Source organism: Symphalangus syndactylus, chromosome 5 (assembly GCF_028878055.3).
Source record: "Symphalangus syndactylus isolate Jambi chromosome 5, NHGRI_mSymSyn1-v2.1_pri, whole genome shotgun sequence".
Taxonomy (NCBI): domain Eukaryota; kingdom Metazoa; phylum Chordata; class Mammalia; order Primates; family Hylobatidae; genus Symphalangus; species Symphalangus syndactylus.
This window is the reverse complement of record NC_072427.2, coordinates 144,019,069-144,045,874: the sequence shown is the minus strand read 5'-3', so window position 1 is coordinate 144,045,874 and position 26,806 is coordinate 144,019,069. Positions and strand designations below refer to the sequence as shown.

The following is a 26,806-nucleotide window of genomic DNA, read 5'->3' as shown; positions in this document are numbered from 1 at the left end:
TCCCCACCCCTCAGCCACCCTCGCCCAGCCACGGCTCCTTCTGCTGGGGGTGGCATCTGGGCTCTGGGGCAAAGAACAGTTTGGAGGCACCGAAATAGGCTTTTCTACTTGGCCTGTGCTGTGGACTTTGCCAGCAGACAGAGAAAGCTTTTACAGACCTTGGTCTTCTGGTTTTTCCTGAGATAAATTGCATTCTGTATTTCAGTATTTACTGGAGTGTCATTTGACATTTTTTTACTTTCTAAAATTTCAAGAGAAGCTTTTATTTTTTCAGTAGGGAAAGAAAACTTGTATGTGAGATTGAGAATTAAAGACTAAATTCAAAAACACTTAGGTGATGTGTTAATGTGCTGAATAGCACCTATGGCCGAATAATATTCTCCATAAAAAATGAAAAATGATTACCTCCTAAGAAGGCTTTAAACACATATGTACAGCTCATCGTCCCTTCTCACCTTTCTCCTCATGTTTGCATTTAGTCAGTTAATTGTGTGTTTTTTACTTGTGTTACTTGTGTTGGTTTTACACTGGGCATGATCCAGGAGAGCCTCACATGCTATTTCTGTTTGGCCACATACAAATCAGGCCTTACAAATTTGGTCTCTCCTAGGTTCTTTTTTGTTTGTTTGTTTGTTTGTTTGTTGTTTTTGAGACAGAGTCTCGCTCTGTCGCCCAGGCTGGAGTGCAGTGGCGCAATCTCAGCTCACTACAAGCTCCACCTCCTGGGTTCACACCATTCTCCTGCCTCAGCCTCCCGAGTAGCTGGGACTACAGGCGCCCGCCACCATGTCCGGCTAATTTTTTGTATTTTTAGTAGAGACGGGGTTTCACCATGTTAGCCAGGATGGTCTCGATCTCCTGACCTCATGATCTGCCCGCCTTGGCCTCCCAAAGTGCTGGGATTACAGGCATGAGCCACCACGCTGGCCTCACCTGGGTTATTTTAACTGAAGGTCACTGTGTAGCCTTGTACAGCCACTGCCAGGCCTCAGTACTGGGCTTATGTGGGAACTGTGAGATTATGTCCCAAGACCAAACTCTGTTAGGAAGAGGCCTCAGGATGTAGAGAAATAGACATTAGCACTAGTTTTAAAGACTACCAATCCAGGCTCTTTCACTTGTGAATCTTTTGTTTCTCCATAGCTATGATTTGCTCACGTGGAATGTTATCATTAAGGTGAGGTTCAGTGATATACAGTGGAACATCCAAATACCCACGGCTTAAATAACACACAGTTTGCTTTTCTCTCCCTTAAAAGAGGACAAAAGTTTGGCAGCTCAGGCATGATATGACAGCTCCACAAAGTTATTAAGAATTCCTGGGAATGGCCAGGCAGGGTGGCTCATGCCTGTAATCCCAGCACTCTGGGAGGCTGAGGTGGGCAGATCGCTTGAGCCAAAGAGTTTGAGACCAGCCTGAGCAACATGACAAAACCCCGTCTCTATAAAAAAAAAAAAAATACAAAAATTAGCCAGGCGCAATGGTGCGCACCTGCAGCCTCAGCTACTCGAGAGGCTGAAGGAGGAGAATCAGTTGAGCCTGGGAGGCGGAGGCTGCAGTGAGCTGAGATCACACCATTGCACTCCAGCTTGGATGACAAGGATGAAAAAAAGAATTCCTGGGAATTCTGCCATCCCTCAGCTCGTGGCTTCCACCTCAAAGTCACCTTATATTCTAAAGGTGGCTGTTGGGGCTTCACCCATCATGTCTACATCTCGGGCAGGAATAAAAAGGAAGCAAAGGAAGAGCAAAGGGTGCCTTCTTTCGAGGTAATGCAGCTCCATTTTGTTTTATTACTATTATTTTTTTATCTTTTGTAAAGATGGGGTCTGTGTTACCCAGGCTGGTCTTGAACTCCTGGCCTGAAATGATGGCCTTGCCCTGGCCTCCCAAAATGCTGGGATTACGGGCGTGAGCCACCGCACCCAGCCTCCGCTCCCATTTCGAGAGCTTTCTTGAAACTGCTCCTAGCTTCTGACATCTCATTGGCTCTTCCCTACTGCAAGGGAGCCCAGGGAATATAGTTTGTTCAGCTGGGTTCATTGCTGCCCCTCACATTTTAGAGGTCTGTACTAAGGAAGAAGAAGAAAGTGGATACTGAGTGGGAAAGAACAGTCCATAAGGAAGTCACACCCCAACCCCCTGCCCTTTCTCTTTAAAACAAATGCCTCAGACCACAGGTGAAATGCGACCTTCCGACCCCTTTGGCCTGCACTTCCGGGCCCCACAATGACCCCCAAAACAGACTCCAAAGAATAGACAGCCTTTCTGTCTTCTCCCCACTCCATCCAGTATTCCCTCGCCTATCAGAGAGGACCAAGTCTGACAAGAATATAATCTTTTCTTTTTCACGTTTTAAAATTAAAATATCCAAGATGGGAATTTTAACTAGAGCTAGTGCATCTGTGGGAACATGTTTGCTTACAGTTTCTCCTGGACATGTCTCACTCCATGTCCACAAACCCATAGAAATCAATACCCTGCTTTAACACCAGCACTTTGGGAGGCTGAGGCGAGAGGATCACCTGAGGTCAAGAGTTCAAGACGAGCCTGGCCAACATGGCAAAACCCTGTCTCTACTGGAAAAATATATTAGCTGGGCGTGGTGGCAGGCGCCTGTAATCTCAGCTACTCAGGAGGCTGAGGCAGGGAGAATGGCTTGAACCCAGAAAGCGGAGGTTGCAGTGAGCCGAGATCGCGCCATTGCACTCCAGCCTGGGCAACAGAGAGAGACTCCGTCTCAAAAAAAAAAAAGTCAATACCCTGTACACAGTTAGCCAGATTGGGTAATGTTCTACCTGTTGGTGATCTTGTGGCTGCCCTGCCTTATGAGGGGAGGAGGGGACAGAGCCTTTGGGACCCTTCATGGACGTTCTTTATGTGCAAGATGGGCACATGCTGATCACCCTAGATGAGCTGCACAAGGTTGCACAGACAGCAGGAGCCTGCTTTCCTTTCTCATCTCCTGAGGACACAGCCAGGGAAGTTTCCCTTGGCTTTGGGAGCCAGCCTCTTGCCATTTCTTTCTTTGTCAGGGGCCATGGGTGGCCAGAGTTCCAGCGGAGGCTGGCTGGGCTGCAATAAGGGGATTACAGAGTGGAAAGTCTGTTTCGCTTGGTTCTTAAAAAACGAGGAGAAAAGACATTGGTCCTTTTCTTCTTGATCTTTCTTCTCTCCGTCATTCGCTTCTTACCGGTTTTTGAACCCTGTGGACTAACCACGAAAAAGATGGCTTTATGAGTCAGATGTCCACCAGACGATGGCATCATGGACAGAGCATTATCTTCTGTGGCCTTTCCGTGAATGGCTGGAGGGCTGAAGGGAGGACACTGAAGCCTTCAGCTGTGGAGGAATCCAGGGAGAGGCATCAGGAGCCACCTTGGCAGCTCCGTATGATGTCAAAACCTGTTTCTCTTGTGGCTCAGTCCCTCCCAGGCCCCCTACTTGCCTCTCTTACCTACGGTGCTGTACAAAGCCCAGGAGTGCCCTAGGAGTTTGGGCACACCAACCTTCTGTCCAAAACGCCACTCCATTACCGTCTTCAAGTCCTGTGAATTACCTAATGTTAGTCTTCAAATGTTACGTGGTAAAACCCAGCTGCTCCACACGGCATCCAAGACAGCTTGTACAAGCTTTTAAAAGTTTAGGATTTAGGTTGGGTGTGGTAGTGGCTCATCCTTGTAATCCTAGCACTTTGGGAGGCTGATGTGGGAGGATTGCTTGCGCTTAGGAGTTCAAGACCAACCTGGGCAACATAGGGAGACCTTATCTCTAGAAAAAGAATTTTAATAAATTAGCCAGGTGTGGTGATGCACACCTGTCATCCCAGCTACTCAGGAGGCTGAGGTGGGTCAATTGCTTGAGCCTGAGAGGTCCAAGCTGCAGTGAGCTGTGATCACACCACTGCACTCCAGCCTGGGTGACAGAGTGAAACTCTGTCTGGAAAAAAGTAAATAAACAAATAAAAGGTTAGAACTTAGTGACAAATCCACGGTGAAAATTTTACCACCCAGCAACTCAGCCATGCCATCTGCCCACCCCACCTCCCCTTTTCCCCACTCAGGGGCAAAGGCGACTGGTCTTTTACAGGCTACAACATTCAGTGGGCCAATGCCATTCCACCGTCCTATCTCAAAGTGCTTTATTCTACAATTCTGTGTGCAAATACATGACGTAACTCTTTTCTCGGGTTGTAAATTCTTGAAGGCCACAAGTTGTGCTGACTGCATCCTTGTTTACCTATAAGCATTCATTGAATGTTTTCCAATAGACTTGGAGGGGAGAAAAGAGGCAGAACTGTACCAGTGACGGGAGTTAGGTGTTCACTTGATAATGGACTTGGATGATGAATCTCATTGCCCTGAGAGCAGGGATATTTCTTTCCTCCGTGACCAACCCCGAAATGCTTGTCAAACTATCGAATGTCCTCCTATGCACGTAGGGGCTGGCTCTTAGAGGTATAAAGCATGTGGAGAAAAAAGAATAAAAATAAAAGCATAATGAGCACTCCTTCAAGTAAAGAGCTAAGCACTCCTTTTTGTGTCTCTTCCCTTGCAAAGGGGAAAGGAGACCCTAATTTTGCAAGACTTCAGAAAGAGTGTGCAGAAGGCCAATTGTTTCCAGGTGACAATCATTCCTGCGTGCACCCCTCCCACATCCCGGCCTCTGCCAGGCAACTTTCAGTCCTTGCTGAAGAATGACCCTCCCCCAGCACACATACTCCCAGGCACTTTCCTTCTATTGTGGGCTGGTCTTTTCATTCTGGGCGACGTTGCATACCAATGAGCCAGACGAAGTTCTAGGAAGGGCCTCTCAGCACCATTTTGTCTTGTTTCAGCTGTGGACCCCAAAGTCATTTCCATTGCCAACCGAGTAGCTGAAATTGTTTATTCCTGGCCACCACCACAAGCGACCCAGGCAGGAGGCTTCAAGTCCAAAGAGATTCTTGAAACTCAGGGTCTCTCCTTCCAGCTCGGAGGCCACGTGCCTGTAGCTTCAAGTTCTAAGAAAGGTAAGCTTTCCTTCCCTGGGTGGAGTGTTTGCCAGGCAGGGGCACAGGAGCATTTGTGTATTTATCCATCCCAGGGCTCGGCAATTTGACAGTCTCTGCTACCTGGACTGAGGGCTTGACAGCCACAGGCTGTGGGCAATGAGCTCCAGCTTGAGACACCAGCCCAAGGCAAGGGGGCTGCCCCAGCAGGTTGAACCAACATTCCCAGCTCTCTGCTAAGTAAGAAAGGAAAGTCTTCTCCAGAGGGAGAGGAGGAAACACAAAGCCCGCATTCAGCCTTGTCTGTGGCGGGAAATGCAATGTTAGATCTGATCATGTTACCAGTGACCCTGGGCCAATTTGCACCAGGTACAGTTGGAGCGTCAAGCCAGGGATTTATATTATAACATTGCTTTAGGGCTTTGTGAAAAAGCAGGGGGTTGTCAGGCACCAGCTATGGTGCAAGACATGGAGCAGAACTGAGAAGTAGTGACAAGGCTGGGTCAGTTGTCACCCAAACCATAGCAATAGCTGAGACTGTAGATCCCATCAGGCTGGTGGTAACTCGAGGCACTGAGGGGAGAGTCAAGGGGAGCAAAGCCAAGTGCCACCGGAAGAGAAGCTCTGCCCGCCATTCCCACACCACAGATCTTGCTCCTGGCTCCCTCCACAAACTACAGTGGAGGTTGTGATGACACAGCCTCATTGTCTGGGATAAATACCTGAGGTTCGTTGTCTCATGCCAAGGGAATCGAGGACACGGACACACACAAGAAGTGGGTTTAGTGGCAGAGGTTTAATAGGCAAAACAAAGAGAAAGGAGAACAGCTGTCTCTCCTGCGACAGAGAGGGGAACCCAAAAGTGACTTCTGGCCTGTGACAGAATGCACCGGATTTTATAGACAGGTTTGAGGAGGCGGTGTCTGATTTACATAGGATCCAAAGATCAGTTGAACCAGGTGTGACGTTTACATAGCACGGGGGAAGCTGGCCACCCCACCCTAATCTTTCTATGCAAGTGGGCTTTCCACTTGGCTGGCGCCATGTTGTTTGCTCCCTACGGCACACGCAGTTGGAAAGGAAAAGGGAAAATGCGGCCGCCATGTTGTTTGCTCCCTACGGCACACGTGGTTGGAAAGGAAAAGGGAAAATTCGGCCGCCATGTTGGACATGCTCCCTACGGCACACGTGGTTGGAAAGGAAAAGGGGAAATGCGGCCGCCATGTTGGACATGCCTAGTCCCAGGCGGCCTTTTCCTATTGGCACAGCTGCCAACATTCACTGTGCAAGCTTTTAGCTTGCTTGTCTATGTCTGCAGCTCAATTTTACAGGCTACTCTTTGTTAGAAATGAAAATGATTTGGGGGCTGCTTTTCATTAAAAGGAAAACCTTCCCGAGAACTTCCTTACCCTCACTATCTGCCTAAATAATTTCTTTTTAACTCCTCTAACAGTGAGGCCAAGGTGGATCTTGGGTTTGCACCTCCCTAAAGAACAAGGTGAAGGTTCTCCCTCCAAAGGTATCTGTGTCTCCCAACCCCTGATGCACAGCAGTAGCCACACTAAAGGGGCCACAGCTGCCACAGAGGCTCAGGGGACCGTGTGAGGGGCTGGAGGAGAGGAGGAGGCCTCTGAGTCTGCTAAAAAAAAAAACAGTGTCGACATTTTATTGCTATCCCACGTGGGCTTGGGAGATGGAATGTCACCCCTAAACCAAGCTAAAGCTAAGATGACCTCATCCTCTGTGCACAGGAGAAACAGGCTGCTGTGCCAGCAACTTTCCCTAAGAGAGTGTTAACCCAATATATCTGAGACAGATCTCACTCAGTTTAGAACTTTTATTTTGGCCGGGCACGGTGGCTCGCACCTGTAATCCCAGCACTTTGGGAGGCCAAGGCAGGTGGATCGCCTGAGGTCAGGAGTTCAAGACCAGCCTGGCCAACATGGTGAAACCCCGTCTCTACTAAAAATACAAAAAAATTAGCCAGGCGTAGTGGCAGGTGCCTGTAATCCCAACTATTAGGGAGGCTGAGGCAGGAGAATCGCTTCAACTGGGAAGGCTGAGGTTGCAGTGAGCCAAGATTATGCCATTGCACTCCAGCCTGGGTGACAAGAGTGAAACTCCGTCTCAATTAAAAAAAAAAAAAAAAAAAAGAAGAAGAAGAAGGTTTATTTTGCCAAGCCTGGGTGCGGTGGCTTACATCTGTAATCCCAGCACTTCGAGAGGCCAAGGCAGACGGATCTCTTGAGGCCAGAAGTTCAAGACCAGCCTGGCCAACATAGCAAAACCCCATCTCTACTAAAAATACAAAAAATTAGCCAGGTGTGGTGGCACACACCTGTAGTCCCAGCTACTCAGGAGGCTGACGCAGGAGAATCACTTGAACCCGGGAGGCGGAGGTTGCAGTGAGCTAAGATCATGCCACTGCACTCCAGCCTGGGTGACAGAGTAAGACTCACATACTCCACTGCCCCTGTCCCCCCAACACACACCATACACCAACTGTGGCCACATTCCTATCCATCTGCCCTTTTAGCCTTGGCCATAGGGGAATTTATTAATTTTACTTATTTATATCCCACCTTATTGTCAAGACCCAGCATACAAACAATAAATTTTAGTCAGATAAAATCCATCAATTTGAAAGATATCTTTGTAAAAAGAAAACAAAAACAGGAAAATAAGACGGATTTGGGAATTAGGTTAATTTCCAAAATGTAGGCCAGCAAGACTATCCATTCTCTTAGATATGGGCCACAAATTTGGCTCTATACTTTCTAGCAACTAACCCAAAGAGTGAAATATAATCAAATATGAGATTTATGGTGTCCATAAGATAAAAGCACCATCTGCTGAGGAAAAATTCAAAAACCAGAAGAATATTCCTCCTAAATATCTTCATAGACAGAATCCTGTGCTGTGAAACCGATGTCTTCAACAACAAGCTTAAGGTAACTACAGCGATGAATTTCACAGTGAGAGCTGGGGGACTGAGCAAAGGAAGAAGGGGAAAGAAGGAAAGGAAGGGGCTGTAGGAGAAATCCCTAGTATGGTTTGTGTCTGGGCAGAAGAGGCGAGATAAGATTTACTTGATAAGAATTAACATGCTTCTTGCCAGGCACGGTGGCTCATGCCTGTAATTCTAGCACTTTGGGAGGCCGAAGTGGGCGGACCACCTGAGGTCAGGAGTTTGAGACCAGCCTGGCTAACGTGGTGAAACCCGGTTTCTACTAAAAATACAAAAAAATTAGCCAGGCGTGGTGGCACACACCTGTAATCCCAGCTACCTGGGAGACTGAGGCGTGAGAATCGCTTGAACCTGCGAGGCGGAAGTTGCAGTGAGGCAAGATCGCACCATCGCACTCCAGCTTGGGCAACAAGGGCAAAACTCTGTCTAAAAAAAAAAAAAGAATTAGCATGCCTCTTCCTTCACCCCTTACCAAGCCACAAGCATTCATTGTCCCTGGAAAAATGTAGGATTATTTTTTGCTTCTCTTAAAAGAAATAACTGGAATTTTCCCCGACAGATGAAGAAGAACAAATACTAGCCAAAATTGTTGAGCTGCTGAAATATTCAGGAGATCAGTTGCAAAGAAAGGTATGGAACACCTGGAACTGACGCGATTGATTTCTGTGCCCATGCACTAGTACATGAGAATGGAATTGTATTCCAGGTTGCAACCTTATTCCTTTTCTAAGTCCCAGTTTCTGCTTAGTCCTAAATTTTATTTCCCTTGGAGTCAAAATTCTTCATGCTGGTAGAATCTCAAAAATGAGTCACTTTGGAAAACATAAGTAAACCTTCTGGAGCCTCCTTGGAATTTTTGGAAACTAAAAAAGGAACTTGTTAGTGCAAGAAAAGACACGAGTAAATTAAAATTTGCTGGATGGAATTACTAATCTCATTCCCTATGTAACTGATCCTCACCGAAGTTTAGACTTGCATTTGCTTTGCAGCCTGGATATCTGTGTCCCATGCTCACTGCAAAGCTGGAATACCTTCTGGAATTGTTTTCCCCTGTAGTTGCTGGATTGTTGTCTGTTTAAGGGCTCTCTTAGCAGTTCAGCCAGGGAGGCGCGCTAGTGTTACTGGGAGAATGTATGGATTTCCTGCCATTTGGAATTTGAGACCCATCCTTCCAATCAGGAACAGGTGAGAGTTGCCTTCAGGTAAAGAGTTGGTGAGCAAACCTTCAACAGAGTCAGAAGGGCTTCTCTATGCCTCCTGGGTCCATAACCCACAGATGACTGAGTAGTCTCTAGAATCTGTCAATCAGGGGCTGGCTTGCAGACATAGACCCTTGTTTTGCCAGAATCTGTGGGGAGGGAGTCAGACCCTGGGGGTGGGGATGGGAGGTTCTGCAGGAAGACAAACAGCTCCTGTCTATAGCTTTGTCCAAAGTGTGCCCAGAGGCTGGTGACCCAGAGGGCGAAGCACCTGGGAGATGGGACAGAATGAGAAACAGCGAGAAAACCAGGGATATTAGGTTAAAGAAAAGAGAACAGGGTGTGTGAGCTTTGGGGCCACAAGTAGAGGGTGGAGAGGGGTGCAGAGGAAGCAAGAGATGGAACAGGATGCATGATTTAGGGGCACCCCTGCATTTCTCCAGAGCTAGTATCATGGATACAGAAATTATGCCTAGTATGGAGTGATTGATTTCTCCTTATGGTAAGAATGAACCTCCATTCCTGGAGAATAGGCACTCCAGACTGCCCATGAGAGTCAGCAGGTGCCTTGTGAGGGAATGATCTTCCTGTCACGGGAAGAATTGCAAGTAGGTGCCAATACCAGTTAGCAGTTCAGCACGGAACTCTGAGGGGTCCTTTAGACCTCCTCAAGGGCTCTTTACAACTCGGAGTTTCTGTCGCTCTCACAGGCACCTCCTTCCCAGCTTCCCTAAGCAGGGACTTGTGGTCAGTGGTCAGGGAGATGGGAAAGGCGGAGTGGGGGTGCTGGAGGTGGGACGAAGGCCACCTCTCAGGTTATGAAGAGCGATGGTTTCATTTTCACCCCCACAAATTACCACTTTCAAAAACCTCACTTTGCCTGGGCCTCTCTCTTAAGAAGTTTGGATATTTTACGTTGTTTATGGCAAAGCCTTGTTGTTATTTTCTTTACACGCTTCCCCAGTAGGGAGCTCTGCTAGGGACACATGGTAGGTGTGACCTTGTGCTGGGCCGGTGCCAAGCTCCCACTGCAGAGTGCCGTGTGTGTAGCTGCAGGGGATCTGCAGAGCCGCTGGTCCCGAGAGCACACACAGCCCAAAGGCCCATCCTACACCTCCAGGAGAGGCCAAAGAGCCAGGTGCACCCGAGAGGGACAGGCAGGGGAGAGGTGAGGAGGTGCCAGTGGAAGCCCTGTCTTTGTGGCGTTTGATTCTTTTACTGTTCTGGCACAGTCGCGACTTGGCTGCCTGCTAGGGTTTTGAGCCTGGCTTCCTCCATTGGGAAACTGATGAAGAGGAGTCCATTCCCTGTTATGGAGGGGGCTGGCTATGCCTGCTGCAGAGTCACAACCCAGACGGGGCCTGGATGGTGGGGGTGGGCTTGGTTCAGGGAAAAGGCAGGTCTGCCAAAATCTCCCAATCGCATCTGACTCATCCCCCAGATATCCCTTTTAGAAACAATATTTGTTGAAAACCCACTTGGCTTATCATTCCTGTAGGACAGAACTAGAGGATTTTCAAATAAATATTTTGTCCCTGCTCACTAAGAAATTTCCATTTTCACATGACAACCAGCATATTAACAGATATTGCAAGAATGCTTTAAATGAAGATGATATGAGCTCTGATTTTTCAAAAGCAGAAGAGACAGCATTGATTTTGTTTTAAAAGCATGGTAGCTCAAAGGAGGTAAAGCAGAGAGATACCAGCTTCAAGGGAGGGCTGGGAGGTAAAATCGATAGGGTAGAATAATGGGAGAGAAATCAATGAATTGGAGTTTTCTTAAGTGAACATATGCACGCAAGGGAGTCTTCCCTGACCTCCATGCTCCCATAGCATCCTGAAAAATGACTCGCATTTCCAGAGCACCTCTTCTATGTCCAGCAGTATAAAGTGTTCAACCACCCTATAGTATAGGGCCAAGCACAGTGGCTCACACTTGTAATCCCAGCTCCTGGGGAGGCCGAGGTGGGAGGATCGCTTGAGGCCAGGAGTTTGAGACCAGCCTGGGCAATATAGTAAGACTTGTCCCTAAAAAACAATAAAAGTTTCTTAAGAAAATGAAGGCTGGGGACGGGCGCAGTGGCCCATGCCTGTAATCCCAGCACTTTGGGAGGCCGAGGCAGGTGGATCACCTAAGGTTAGGAGTTCAAGACCAGCCTTACCAACATGGTGAAACCCTGTCTCTACTAAAAATACAAAAATTAGCCGGGTGTGGTGGTGTGTGCCTATAATCCCAGCTACTTGGGAGGCTGAGACAGGAGAATTGCTTGAACCTGGGAGGCGGAGGTTGCAGTGAGCTGAGATTGCGCCTCTGCACTCCAGCCTGGGTGACAGAGTGAGACTCCATCTCAAAAAAAAAAAAAAGAAAGAAAGAAAAGAAAAGAAAATGAAGACTGGGTGCAAGGACTCATGCCTATAATCCCAACACTTTGGGAGGCTGAGGTGGGTGGATCACTTAAGCCCAGGAGTGGGCAGCATGGCGAAACCCCATCTCTACAAACAAATAGAAAAAAATTAGCCAGGTTTGGTGGCATGCACCTGTAGTCCCATCTACTTGGGAGGCTGAGGCAGGAGAATCACTTGAGCCCAGGAGGCAGAGGTTGCAGTGAGCCGAGACCACACCACTGCACTCCAGCCTGTGCAATGGGAGTGAAACCCTGTCTTAAAAAAAAAAAGAAAGAAAACAATTACTCTACAGCATCGATACTATCACCATCCTAGTTTAGAGATGACAAACTGAATCTGAGAGGTTAATTTCCCCAAGATTGCATAGCTAAGTAAGAGGTGGACCCAGGGGTTTTAGCCAAGACAGTGATTCCTAAGCTTCAGATCCTGTCCATTACACTACCTCTAGCAAAGCACATCACATTGTTCTGCAATTCCCAATAGACTGTGAGCCCTTTGAGTGAGGACCTGCATCTCAGTCATCCATACTACCTGCCCATTATAAGTGCTCAGGAAATATTTGTTGAATGTCAAATGAACCGACTCTTCCATTTTATACACGTATTTGTGCTGATGAAATGAATTCACCGAGCAGTACATGCCCATTCTGGTTCTGCAGGACACTGCCTTCATCCCCATTCCCTTGGTTGACACCAGCATCCAGGGTTTTCCACGGGGTGGTTAGATGGCCTGCATTTGAGCTAAAGAATGAACTTCCGTCTGCCTCATGGAGCCAAGCTACTGTACTGAGTGCTTATTCTCTTGTACACAGCTGAAGAAAGATAAGGCTTTGATGGGCCACTTCCAGGATGGGCTGTCCTACTCTGTTTTCAAGACCATCACAGACCAGGTCCTAATGGGTGTGGACACCAGGGGAGAATCAGAGGTCAAAGCTCGGGGTTTTAAGGCTGCCCTTGCAATAGACGTCACGGCCAAGCTCACAGCTATTGACAACCACCCGATGAACAGGGTGCTGGGCTTTGGCACCAAGTACCTGAAAGAGAACTTCTCGCCATGGATCCAGCAGCACGGTGGATGGGTAAGCGTATCCTATTTAAAAACAAATTTTCTCAGAACTCAGAAGAGATGGGATGGATTTTGTTTTTTTTTTTTAATGAAGGGAACACATCTATGAAGCAGTTCTCATGAGTTTAGGACACTTGAGTGGCCAGAGATAGATCCCATTGATGGGAACATATTTTTAGTGATTATCTTCATCATCAATAAATATTTACTGAGCTCTCCAAGGGTATGTAGGGTATGTGTGGATGGAGAGGGACTGGTCAGATGGAACAGGAAATGAGGAGATGCTGAGATAAGAAATGTTTAGATAGATGAAATTTCTGTTTTCACAAATTTTGCAGGCAACGGAAGTCTGGCAGGGAGACAAGGGCAGGCAGACAGTTCCTCACACTTGCAGATACTTACAGGTCGCAGGGACTAAGCCTCATGCAGAGACTCAGGGTTCATGACATTTTGTCATTGCTGCCTTGACCCAGCCATTTTGAGGGTGACATTTTGATACCAAATAAAAAGCCAACAGTTAAACTTTCATCTATTTTCAATTACCTGGTATCAGTCAAAATAGACCTCTTTCCCCTTTGCCTCAAACCCTCTCCTATCCCTCATCCCCAGTTCCTCAGGTCTCCTTAAAACTGCCATGTTCAAACGGCTACATAAGGTCCACCATGTCAAAATGTGCTAACCCAGAACTTTAACTCTCAACAGGCCTAGGCATTCCTAGGCGGACAGACCTTCACCCCACATTATCCTTAGTTCTCTTTCCACTAGAATGGTCCAGGGGCCAGCAGGAGGATTGAGTCGGCTCTAGGCATGGCTGGAGTGACCCTGGCACCTCCACACAGCCTTGGTCTCTTTGCTGACAGAAGGAAACTGCAGCTGATCTTGCCCAAGGGTCTGAAGTGCCCGCCATGGTCTTCAGTGGCCGCCATGGTCTTCAGTGCCCACCATGGTCTTCAGTTTCTGTACACTGAGTTCCTTTCTATTTTCCACTTTTGCACCAAGTTTGATAACCCTAAGTGGCTGATCTGAACAACCAAGGCCATTCTTAAGTATTCTAAACTTAAGCTGCCTTAGCTTATGCTAAAAGGAGGACAGGTTCCTCAACATTATTTTAGTTCTACCTATTCTTCTTTCCAGGATTCCTTCACCCCAACAACCCCCTCGAGCCCTCATCTGCCCCAAAGCCTCTCCTGACCCTTCCAGCTCAAAGGCTGCACAGTCTCTAATCTCCAACACTTCATGTTTGCACCATAATAATATACAAAAATGATCAAATTCCCAACTGACTATGTGTCAAGCATTCATTTTAAAACTCATTGTTAGTCCTCTGAATATATTTTCTCAGAGAAAATATAATTATCAATTGGGTTCACAGGCCAGCTCTCAAAAATCTATTTAACCCACTAATGTGGCTAAAATACCATAAATACGCTATCAGAAAGCAGTGGTTCTATACCAAAAGCACAAGCAACAAAAGCAAGAATAGATACATTGGATTTTGTTTTGTGCTTCCAAGAACACCACCACCAAGAATGTGAAAAAAAAAAAAAAAAAAAAAAAAACCCACAGAATGGGGAAAAATACTTGCAAATAATATCTCTAATAAAAGACATATCTAAATACATAATGAACTATTATAATTGAACAATAAAATGTCAAATAACCCAATTTTCAAATGAGCAATGGATTTGAATAGACATTTCTCCAAAGAATATATATAAATGGCTAAAAGCACATGAAAAGACGCTTGTTTGACATCTTCAACAGTAGGAAAATGCAAATCAAAGCAACATGGAGCTCTATCCACTACAGTGGCTAAAATGAAAAAGAAAAGTATTGAAGTTGGTGAGGATGTGGAGAAATTGGAACCGTTTATGTTGCTGGTTGGATTGTAAAATGGTGCAGTCCCTTTGGAAAACCACTTGGGAGTTCCCAAAAATGTTAAATATGAAGTTACCAATTCCAGGGGCTGGGCGCAGTGGCTCACGCCTGTAATCCCAGCACTTTGGGAGCCCAAGGCGGGTGGATCACGAGGTCAGGAGATCAAGACCATCCTGGCTAACATGGTGAAACCCCGTCTCTACTAAAAATACGAAAAATTAGTCGGGCGTGGTGGCGGGCGCCTGTAATCCCAGCTACTCGGGAGGCTGAGAATGGTGTGAACCCAGGAGGCGGAGCTTGCAGTGAGCCCAGATCGAGCCACTGCACTCCAGCCTGGGAGACAGAGCGAGACTCCGTCTCAAAAAATAAAAAAATAAAAATAAATAAAGTTACCAATTCCACTCCTGGATATATACCCAAGAAAGTTGAAGACATATTTTCATACAAAAATTTGTACATGAATGTTCATAGCTTCCATTAGCCAAAAAGTGGAAGCAACCCAAATGTCCATCAACTGATGAATGATGAATGGATAAGGAAAATGTAGTATAGCCATACAATGGAATATTATTCCACTATAAAAACAAAGCAAGTATTGATACATGGATGAACCTTAAAAACATTATGCTAAGTGAAAGAAAGTCAGGCAAAAAGGCCATATACTGAAATGATTCCATGTATATGAAGTGTCCAGAATAGGCAAATGTATAGATACAGAAAGTAGACTCGTTGCCAGAAGCTGAGGGTGAGAGAATGGGAATAATTGCTAAGGGATGTGAAGTTTATTTTTGGAGTGATGATAATGTCCTAAAATCAGAGGTGATGTTTGCATAACTCTGTGAATATACTAAAAGTGAATATACTAATTCACTGAATTAGTGAATTTTATAGCACAATTATATTTCAATGAATCTTTATAAAACTAGCAGTTCTAATTCTAGTAATCAAAAAGAGGAAAGAGAAATGAATGCAATTATTTTTTTAATTTGGCTGCTGGTACTGGAGGAAAAAAACAGTTCCAATTAGAAGAAAAAGATGAATTATTCAGTAGGAATACTAAAGTGGCTTTCCAAAAGCTTTAGAAATTGATAGCACTAGTTCTTTAACATCTGTAGTTTCAATTCAAAATGTATTTCTTATCCAAGTTATCATAAACCTTAATCTTAACTCTTGGCCATAGTTAAGTTTAATTTGGAGCATGTCAGTGGAAATTAGGAGAGGGGAGAAAAAGAATGTGAGAGGGATGACTAATTTTTCCAAAGGGTAGAAAAAAAATAAAGGATGATGATAAAGAATATTTATGAGCTGATATGAGCTATGGAAGTGTGAAGGACATGTGGATTGGGGCGTGTGCTCAGAGTCCCTTAATGGGAAAAAAAGAAGGCACTGGGAAGTAAGCCTCCTGGGACTTCCACTGGCACCAAGTGTCTCGATGGCTCTCTGTGCTGTCCTTGTAGTAGTGTGGGAGGAGAGAAATCTAGTCCCATGCACAAGCTTTCCAGAAGCTCAGGGTTCCTAACTATCTCAGTATTCCACATCTGATACGAGTACATCTCATCTTCCCAACTAAACTGCGAATCTGTAAGGGTGAGATCATGTTTTTATGATGGCTCCTTTAATCTCCCATAGCTCCCATTCCTCTACATAACACCATAGATGTTCAGCCAGTACTTGTAGAATGGTGAATGAATCGATCAAATGAATGAAGAGCAACTCTATCTACAAGGCATGCCAAACAAGCTACCACGAGATTCTGATTTACTCCTTGGCTCTTTGTTCTTTCACGTAGTTACCCTGCAGTCCGGCAATCTCACCCGTTCTGTAGCACTTTGAAAGGAGAGAGTTGTAACCTCCATAGTAACTGACTTTTCAGTACCCACTTTTTAAAAATTTTAAATACACCCTCGAAGCCCTCCCATCTTCAAGAAAAGATCCAGCCTGTTAGCTCTGGGTGTGTAACATAAGACCTTAGCTGATGTTTTCCTTGCAGGCATACCAAGAATGCCAGTCACCTCTCCAAACCCTACCCCAAACTAACATGGTCTCCTGAGCCTCGGGTCATGCCTGGGATAGAGCAGAGTTAGCAGCCATATGTTTTCACTTCAACAGTAAATCTAACTTGGAATTTTAAGAATCCATTTTTCCCCCTCTAGGAAGAAATACTTGGGATATCACATGAAGAAGTAGACTGAAATACCAGATTTGTCATCAGGAATACTCTTTGTCTACCGTGGTCCTGTGCATGCTGGCCTCAGGTGGACTACAGGAGATTACAACGTACAAGGCAGATGGAGCAATTGACGTTTTCAAAACCATTATTCCTGTGATTGGAGAGGCATCCGGAGAGGGCTTGTTCATCTCCAGCTCATAAAATGTAGCAGCATGGTCCTTGACAGTGACGTTTTTCAAGCCCTCCATTGAGTGCCTGAGGAAATCTGTAAAGATAAGTGGTGATGTTGTTTCAAACGTTCAGAACAGATACCATCATCCTGCCTTTGTTAGCTGCCGTAGGGAAAGTGTGTTACAGATGTCTGCTGACCTCACAAGAGTGAAAAGATAAACTGTGCATGTGTTTACACTTCCGTTTCTAGTACTATTTATTTTTAAACTACACTTGGGGTGGCCTAATACCTAGGAAGATGTTGCTATTCACGTTAGTAAACAGCCTAAAGAAACTCTCAGGTTTACTGCTACATCCATTTGCTTGGAGAGGTAACTGTTGTCTGTGCCTTTTTGAAAAACTTCCATTTGGTACAAAATTTTTACTCCAACACCCCCTCAACCCTTTTCTCAGGGACCACACCTCTTCTTCCCAAGGTCCCTGGGACTTCATCATTTGTGGTAGTACAATGATTGGTAGCAAGTAAAATAAATACATAGAAAGACTACTGTCAAAAGAGTGTCTTCTGATTCGTAAGTAATCAGTCTTCTGATTGAGTATCAAATGAGTTCATTTATATGAAGTGCTTAGGACACTTCTTGGTACTTAATGTTAAGTCTTCACTTATGGTCCCTAATGTGTGCTGCCCTCAGCTAAGCTGCCAATTTCCTCTCCTGTCAACGCAGTCCACTGATTGCTTTCCTGAGATTGAGACTGTTCAGTATAAGGTTTTTTAGAAACATGCTCAATAGCAAGTGTTTAAGACACAAAACAATTTTAAAAATATGATCAATTTATAAGGTCTTATAAATTTCTGGATATCTAGTACCTAGCATATGGCCTGATGTAAAATTGGTGCTTAATAAACCTTTGAAGAACAAAGAAGTCAATAAGTCAGACATACTCTCAGGTTCAAGGGAAAACTGGATCTATCTATTATCAAATGCTTCACTAGCCTACCCATTTCAATAAAATGAGTTATTCTCTTTTGTTTTCTTCTCCCACATGAAAGTCATCAGTGTTAGGGATACAGGAGTCTCCATTTTTTTGGTTTTGTTTTGTTTGTTTTGTTTTGTTTTGAGACAGACTCGCTCTGTCGCCCAGGCTGGAGTGCAGTGGCGTGATCTCGGCTCACTGCAACCTCCGCCTCCTGGGTTCAAGCACAAGCAATTCTCCTGCCTCAGCCTCCCAAGTAGCTGAGACTACAGGCACCCGCCACCACGCCCGGCTAATTTTTTTTTTGTCTTTTTAGTAGAGACGGGGTTTCACCACGTTAGCAAGGATGGTCTAGATCTCCTGACCTCGTGATCTGCCCGCCTTGGCCTCCCAAAGTGTTGGGATTATAGGCATGAGCCACCACACCCGGCCAGGAGTCTCCTTTTAGACATGGAGACACTGAAGACCATCTCTTCCTCCACTCTGATCCCGCCATTCCAAACTCTTTGCAGTTCCCCAGAGGTATTATGCAGCCTGGTACCTCTGAGCCTTCATAACAATATCCTCTCTACTTGGAGTGTTCATGCCTGATGGATTCGTTTCCCCGTTTCCACTAAAACAACTAACTCTAGCTTATCTTTCCAAATTTCCTCAGTTTCCTCCAGGACTCATTTGCTAACCCTCCCTTGGCCATCATGTGGCTATATTTGGATGCCTTTTCTCATAAGATGCTCCAAATCACCCTGCATGTAGACATTATGCTTAATATATTGCACCGTAAGATTTGGTTTACCCAGTCTTTCTCAGTGGATTGTAAAGTTGTTTGCAAACAGGTGCTATGCCTAATTTAACTTTATATATCTAGTGCCTGGCATAGTTTTGGCACACAGTTGCAGAACCATACCCTCGTCTGACTGATACAGCTTGTAAATCAGTATGACTGGAATATGCCCCAAGATATGTGTACTTACAACAAGCTCTCCACATGTTTCCAATATCATCTACAGCTTGTGGTCAAGATGAAGAAACTAACCAGATTTAATCTCCTGCTTGAAACAACTAAAAAAAAAAAAAAAAAGACACTACATATGAGAATGATTTTCAAGGCATTGGACATTAGGTAATTTTTTTTTTTTGTATTTTTAGTAGAGACGGGGTTTCACTGTGTTAGCCAGGCCTGCCTCAGCCTCCCAAAGTGCTGGGATTACAGGCGTGAGCCACCGCGTCCGGCTAGGAGTCTCCTGTAGAGAACTGGTCCCGGAGAGATGAGACTCTAAGTGAGCCCTATGTTTTCCCTAGAGTAACTACGTGTAAAGAATTTCTAGGCCAGGCTGGAGAGAGGGGAACCCACGCAGAGTTCACCAGCTCCCTGAGTAGAAGGGATAGGGCTAGGAGTCCAGGAAGGTCAGAGCAGCAGAAGTTTGCTTCAGAGCTCCAGAGACCTGCAGATATTTCCCCTTAGGTATTCAGATGAATACTGATCAAAACATGTGCATGAAGAAATTACCCAAGACATGGGGAAGAACCACCTGAAAATATTAAAGGGAACGCTCTCCAAAGCCTACACAAGGCCATGAATACTGCCTATTTTGGCAATAGGTAGAATCCACAAAACAATTTTGTCTCAGAAGTGGCAAAAATTAGCCCTAGACTAAGCACTCTCTGGTTCTGCACAATCTAAAGATTAAGAGCAAAAACTTAAAGGATTAAACTATTAACAAATAACTGGGCTGTGTTCTAGAACAAACGCAAGGATATCTATAGAATCATCAAAATATCCAACATCCAACAAGGTAATATTCACAATGTCTAGCTTCTGATAAAAAATTATAGGGCATGCAAAAAAACAGCAAAATGCAGTCCATCATGAGAAGAAAAATCAGGAAAGCTAGAATGTTACAGATGATACAATTGTTAGACATTAGAACTATTATAACTGTATTCCACATGTTCAATAAGCCAGAAGAAAGATAACATGCAAAGTACACATAGAACTTATAAGTATGTCTCGAACCAAAGTTCTAGAGATGAAATCTATAACATCTGAGATGAAAAACATGCTGGATTGGATTAATAGCAGATTAGACATCATAGAAGAACGCATAGGTAAACTTGAAGGCATAGAATAGATCCAAAATAAAAAACAGAAAAATAAGACTGAGGGAAAAAACAGCAATAGCGAATTGTGGAATGACTTCTGATGGCCTAATATAGGTAAAATTGAAGTGAAGATTTTCCAAATTTGATGAAAACTGTAAACCCACAGAACCAAGAAATTCTACAAATGCCAAGCACCACAAACAGGGACAGGGAGAAAACTATGCCGAGGCACTCCATAAATTGCTCAAAACCAGTGATAAAGAAAAAAAAAGTCTTCCAAGCAAGCAGAGAAAAAGGCATATTATATGCAGAGAAAGAAAAATTAAAATGCCAGCAAACTTCTTGGGGACTAACACAAAAACCGTAACCTCTCTAAAGTATCAAGACGCATACACACACACACACACACACACACACACACACACACACACACACACACACTATAAATGCAGAATTCTATACCCAGCCAAAGGATGATTTTAAAATGTAGGGAAAATAAAGACTTTTTGAGATGCATAAAACCTAAAAGAATTCCTTATCAGCAGACCTGAACTATAATAAATATTAAAGAAATTCCTTCGGTAGAAGCCAAATTATTCCAAATAGAAATCTGTATCTGAAAAAGAAAAGCACTAGAAATGATAAAATGTGGGTAAATATAAAGAATTTTTAATTAAAAGATAATGTACTATTTAAAAGAAAAAAATAATAATGTATTATGGGGTTTATAATGTAGATTAAAATGTATAAGAATAATAGTATGGAGGGTGGGAGACAGAAATGGAAGTATAATTGTACAGTTCCACACTATATGTGAAGTGCACAATTTCACTTGAAAGTAGACTGGGCCAGGTGCAGTGGCTCACGCCCGTAATGCAGCACTTCCAGAGGCCGAGGCAGGTGGATCACCTGAGGTCAGGAGTTCGAGACCAGCCTGGCCAACCTGGTGAAACCCCATCTCTACTAAAAATATAAAAATTAGCCAGGCATGGTGGTGCACACCTGCAATCCCAGCTACTCAGGAGGCTGAGGTGGGAAGATTGCTTGAACCTGGGAGGTGAAGTTTGCAGTGAACGAAGATTGTGCCACTGCACTCCAGCCTGGGTGACAGAGTGAGACTCTGTCTAAAAAAAAAAAAAAAAAAGAGAGAGACTGTGGTAAGTTAAAAATGTATACTCTAAACCCAAAATCAACTCCTAAAACACACACAAACTCATACAAAATTTACAGCTAATAAGCCAACAATGGAGGTAAAATGGAATCATGAAAAATAATCCATAACAAGGCAGAAAAGGACAGAAGAGACAGAAAGAAAACAGCAAGTGGTCTATTAAACTCAACCATATCAATGATCACAATAAATGCAAATGATATAGATATTCCAATTAAATGGCAGAGATTATCGAATTGGATTAGAAAGACCAACTTTATACACATCTTCCAAAAAAAAAAAAAAAACCTTTAAATACGAAGACATGAACAGACTTAGGCAAAAGGATGGATGCTTTGGGAGGCCGAGGTGGGTGGACTGCTTGTGTCCAGGAGTTCAAGACCAGCTTAGGCAACTTGACAAAACCTCATCTCTACAAAAAACACACAAAAATTGTGTGGTGGTGCATGCCTGTAGTCCCAGCTTCTTGGGAGGCTGAGGAGGGAGGCTCACTGGAGCCCAGGAGGTCAAGGCTGCAGTGAACCATGTTCATGTCACTGCATTCCAGCCTAGGTGACTGGGTGACAGAGGGAGACCATCAAAAAAAAAAAAAAAAAAAGTCAAAGCATGGAAAGATGTACCATAACACCCGTCAAAGGAAAATGGAGTGGCTACGTTAATATCAATCCAAGAAGAGTCAAAGCAAATAACGTTACCAGGTGATATAGTTTGTATGTTTGTCCCCTCCAAATCACATGTTGAAATATGATTCCCAGTTTTGGAGATGGGCCTAGCGAGAGTTGCTTTGGTCATAGGGGCAGATCCCTCATGAATGGGAGGGATCCCTGAAGTAATGGGTTCACACAAGATCTGGTTGTTAAAGAGTCTGGAATTTTCCCCTTCTCTCTTGTTCCCTCTTTCATGTGACACGCCTACTCCCCCTTCCCCTTCTGCCACGATTGTAAACTTCCTGAGACCCTCACTGGAAGCAGATGCCAGCACTATGCTTCTTGTACAGTCTGCAGAACTGTGAGTCAAAATAAACCTCTTTTCTTTATAAATCACCCAGTCCCAGGTATTCCTTTACAGCAATGCAAAATGGACTAATACACCAGGGATAAAGAATGTCATTCAATAATAGTAAAGGAGTCAATTCATCAAAGGACATAATCCTAATGTTAGGCATCTAATAACAGCCTCAAAATACATAAAGCAAAAACTAATAGAATTGCAAGGAGCAATATACAAAAATGTTTCACAATTATAGCTGGAGATTTCAACATCTCTCAATGATTGATAAAACAAGTAGACAGAAAATCAGTAAGGATAGTACAGTTTTGAAAACTTAGAGCATTAAAACCAACAACAGCAGAAAAAAGCATTCTTTTCAGATGCACATGGACATTTAAAACATTGAACTATCTTCTGAACCATAAATCTCAATAAATTTAAAAGGATTCAAGTAATTTAAAGAATGTTTGTTGACCACACTGTAAATAAACTTGAAATCAATAACAAAGGTATCTGGAAAATCCCTCAAATGTTTAGAAACTAAATAAAACCTGTCTAAATTATCCATGGGTCAAAGCACAAGTCAAAAGGGAAATTAGAAGTATTTTTAACTTAAAAATGAAAGCACAGCATACTAGAAATTCTGAGAGGCACTAAGGTAGTACTTAGTACTTCGTTTTGGCAAAGGAAACTTTAAAGCACTAAATAGCTACATTAGAAAAGAATGGTCACTAACTGATGACTTCAGCTTATACCTTAAAATAGAAAAGGCAAATCCAGAGCAGGCATGAGAAAGGGAATTCAAGAAATAGAAAACAAGAAATAGTGAAAAAAATCTACAAACCCAAAAGCTGGTTTGTTAAGCATATCAATAAAACTGCTAGCTTGACTGATCAGAAAAAAGGAGAAAATACAAAGATATTTTCAGAATGTTTTCAAAATTTTGAAAAGTAGAATGTGTCATGAGCAGACTAAGAGTAGAAGACATACCAAAGGAAACTCTCAGCCTGAAGGAAAATTATAGCAGATGGAAAGTCAGATCTCTGCAAAGGAATGAGGAGCATCAAACATAATAAATATGCAGATAAATAAAAGTATTTTTCTTTACATTAAAAGACAATTGTTTAAAGCAAAATAATAATAGTATATTATGGCATTTACAACATGCAGAAGTAAAACTTATGACAATAAAAACACAAATGAGGCCAGGTGCGGTGGCTCTTGCCTGTAATCCCCCGACTTTGGGAGGCTGAAGCGGGTGGATCACCTGAGGTCAGGAGTTCGACACCAGCCTGGCCAACATGGTGAAACCCTGTCACTACTAAAAATACAAAAATTAGCCGTGCATAGTGGTGCATGCCTGTAATCCTAGCTACATAGGAGGCTGAGGCAAGAGAATGGCTTGAATCTGGGGGGCAGACGTTGCAGTGAGCCAAGATTGCGCCACTGCACTCCAGCCTGGGCAATAGAGCAAGACTCCAGCCCGGGTGACACAGCAAGACTGCATCTCCCAATAAATAAATACACAAATGATAGGAAAGGATTCTGGGAAGATGGTGGAGTAGGAAACACCAGAAATCTGTCTCCCACCTAGACAATAATAACTCTGACAGAATAAATCTGAAATAACTATTTTGGAACTCTGAAGTCTATTAAAGGTTTGCAACTTCCAGGCAAAAGCTTTGACATGTAAACTACAGTTAATTTAATCAATTTCAGCTCTTAGCACAATACCAGCTACCTATCCCCCAACTCCAGTCCCATGGCAAGCAATGGTGTACCTGTTCCTGGAGCAGTTTGCACACAGCTTGTGGTAAGCAGAGTGGAAAAAAAGAACCCTGTTCTCCAAATATCAGGGATCTGTGCACTGATTGCTGACTCCCGCTCTGATCAAAGAGGTGCAGGTAAAGAGGTGGCAGCCATTGTTTGTCAGTCTGACCCATTACACCTCTCCCCATGACTACTAGCCCCTCCTCCTCCAGCTGAAGTGACTTCCAGGAAATTTAAAAGGCCTCTGCCCTCTTTTTCTCCTTTTCATTTTTCTCCTTTTCCCATTTAGGGAGCCAGACAATGAGACTAGGATATTCAAAAGCAACTGTATTTGGGGGGAAAAATATGAAATTGACCTTGCATGTCCAAAGAGAGGCACAGACTCAGAAAAGACCTCCGAAGACTTAAGTTTATACCTCAGGGTGATCCTTGGTACAGAGACAGTGTACAACAATTAAAAATCAAAACCACACAAACCCAAACCACAAAATAGCAAACCCTGGGGAAGGGGATTAATCTGATTTCCACAGTTACCATATTAGATTCAAATGTCTGTTTTCAACAACAACAAAAAATCAAAGCATACAAAGAAACAGGAAAGTATGACCCAAAGGAAAAAAATCAACAGAAACTGTCTCTGAAAAAGATCTGGTGGCAAATCTACTAGAGAAAGGCTTTCAAACAACTGTCTTAAAGATTCTCAAAAAAGAACAAAAGGAACATGTGGAGAAAGTAAAAAAATAATGTAAATAGTGTATGGACAAAATAGAAATATCAATAAAGAGACAGCAACCTAAAAAGAAACAAAAAGAAATTTTGAAAGCTGAAAGTACTATTACTGAAATAAAAAATTCACTAAACAAATTTAAAGACAGATTTGAGAAAGCAGAAGAAAGAATCAGGAAACTTGGATGGGCGCGGTGGCTCACGCCTGTAATCTCAGCACTTTGGGAGGCTGAGGCAGGCGGATCATGAGGTCAGGAGATCGAGACCATCCTGGCTAACACGGTGAAACCCCGTCTCTACTAAAAATACAAAAAATTAGCCAGGCGAGGTGGCGGGCGCCTGTAGTCCCAGCTACTCGGGAGGCTGAGGCAGGAGAATGGCGTGAACCCTGGGGGGCGGAGCCTGCAGTGAGCCGAGATTGCGCCACTGCACTCCAGCCTGGGCGACAGAGCGAGACTCCATCTCAAAAAAAAAAAAAAAAAGAATCAGGAAACTTGAACATAATGACACAGGATTTTTCTTGGCCCCTTTGCTGGGCTTGCAGCAGGGGCACCCATCACCTCGGCCTGCTGTGCTCAGCCCCAGTAGGAGGGAGCACATGGGCAAGTGAGTGCAGGGCTTGGCTGGTCGCTCCAAGTGCCAACACAGGAGCAAGCTCTATGCAAGCCCCACAGCCAGACCAGCTGTGTTGCCCTAAGGGGATCACAACAGTACCCAAGCAGGGGTGCCCCATGACCCAAAATCCCCAGAAGGGGTGTTAGTGTGCTAATTAGCTCTTTTAGTTCTACTGTCCACAGCCTGATGGACGGCAGCATGTTAACAGCTCAGTCAGATTCTTGCCCCTCCCTGACCCAGGGCTCCAGAACTGGCGTGGCTCTGGGACCAGCTTGGCCCCGCCACTGCTTCTGTCATGTGGGGAAGCTGCCCTCTACCATTGAGGGCAGAGGGCCACTGTTACAGCCTTTCTGGCCACCCACATTCAGTGAGTCCCAAGCTCTTGTCCTGCATCCAAGAAGAATGAGGTCATGCTGACAATTAAAGGGTGGCAAAGACAGATAATTTTATTGAGTGAAGAAACAGCTGTCAGTGGAGAGAGGGTGGGAAGGTCAGATTGTCTCTCCTGAAGTCAGGTTGTCTTTCTCAATGTGGCTGAATCTGGGATTTTTATAGGCACAGGATAAGGGAGTGCGTGCTTCCTGGTTTGTGAGTATGCAAGAAAGGTTAAAACCAAGGCACCAGTGAAAGGTGGGCACAGTGTAAAAACAATTAGGGAAGGGTAGGTATATGTAAAATCGGTTAAGGGTGGGGATCAATCAAAGGAAAGCACACCAAACAGGAAGACAGTTCTCAATCCAATCTGTGAATTTGACTTGTAGCTTGGCCTCAGGCTTTAAACTCTCTTTGGCTTGAATGTGGGGTTTCACTGGGGACGTGCCCATCTGCCTAGGATTTCTCTGTCTCCTGCCTCTATCAATAAGACAGTGGAAATTATCAAGTCTGAGGAACAGAAAGAAAAAGTCTGAAGAAAAGTGAACAGAGCCTAAGGGAGTTGTGAGACATCATCAAGCTGCCCAACACAAGCATTATGGGAGTTCCAGAGGAAAGGAGAGAGAGAGAGAAAGAGGCACAGAGAATACATGAAGAAATAATGGCTGCAAACATTACAAATTTGAGGAAAGATGTGAATGTAAATATCCAAGAAGCTCAATGAATTCCAAGCACAATGAACTGAAAGAGACCTATCCTGAGGCACATTATAATCAAATGCCTGAAAGACAATGACAGATAATCCTGAAAGTAGGATGAGGGAATTGACTCATCACATACAAGGAACCCTTAGATCATCAGCAGATTTTTCATCAAAAACTTTGGATGCCAGAAGGCAATGAGCCAATATATTCAAAATGCTAAAAGAAAACAAAAAACAAAAAAAAACGTGTCAACCAAGAATCCTATATTCAGCAAAACTATTGTATTAGCTTGTTCTCACTCTGCTATAAGGACATACCCAAGACTGGGTAATTTATGAAGGAAAGAGGTTTAATTGACTCACAGTTCAGTATGGCTGGGGAGGCCTCAGGAAACTTATAATCATGGCATAAGGGGAAACAAACATGTCCTCCTTCACATGGCAGCAGGAGAAAAATGAGAGCCAAGCAAAAGGGAAAGCCCCTTGTAAAACCATCAGATCTCGTGAGAACTTACTCACTATCACGGGAATAGC

The 26,806-nt window shown here is 44.1% G+C and overlaps 1 protein-coding gene and 1 pseudogene across 6 annotated transcripts in view; one reads left to right on the top strand and one right to left on the bottom strand.

Moving 5' to 3' along the window:
* BCL2L14 (BCL2 like 14) overlaps positions 1 to 17,087 on the top strand; it is a 54,992-nt gene extending 37,905 nt beyond the window's left edge. For all 6 annotated transcript variants that reach the window (XM_055280626.2, XM_055280624.2, XM_063639662.1 and 3 more), the window contains 4 exons: positions 4,839 to 5,012; positions 8,519 to 8,589; positions 12,378 to 12,644; positions 16,663 to 17,087. In XM_055280626.2, coding sequence (XP_055136601.2) covers positions 4,839 to 5,012; positions 8,519 to 8,589; positions 12,378 to 12,644; positions 16,663 to 16,701 — 551 coding nt within the window. In that variant the 3' untranslated portion in view covers positions 16,702 to 17,087. The remainder of the gene's footprint in view (positions 1 to 4,838; positions 5,013 to 8,518; positions 8,590 to 12,377; positions 12,645 to 16,662) is intronic.
* The window catches only part of LOC129483347 (mortality factor 4-like protein 1), a 225,020-nt pseudogene that overhangs the window by 103,933 nt on the left and 94,281 nt on the right, over positions 1 to 26,806 (bottom strand).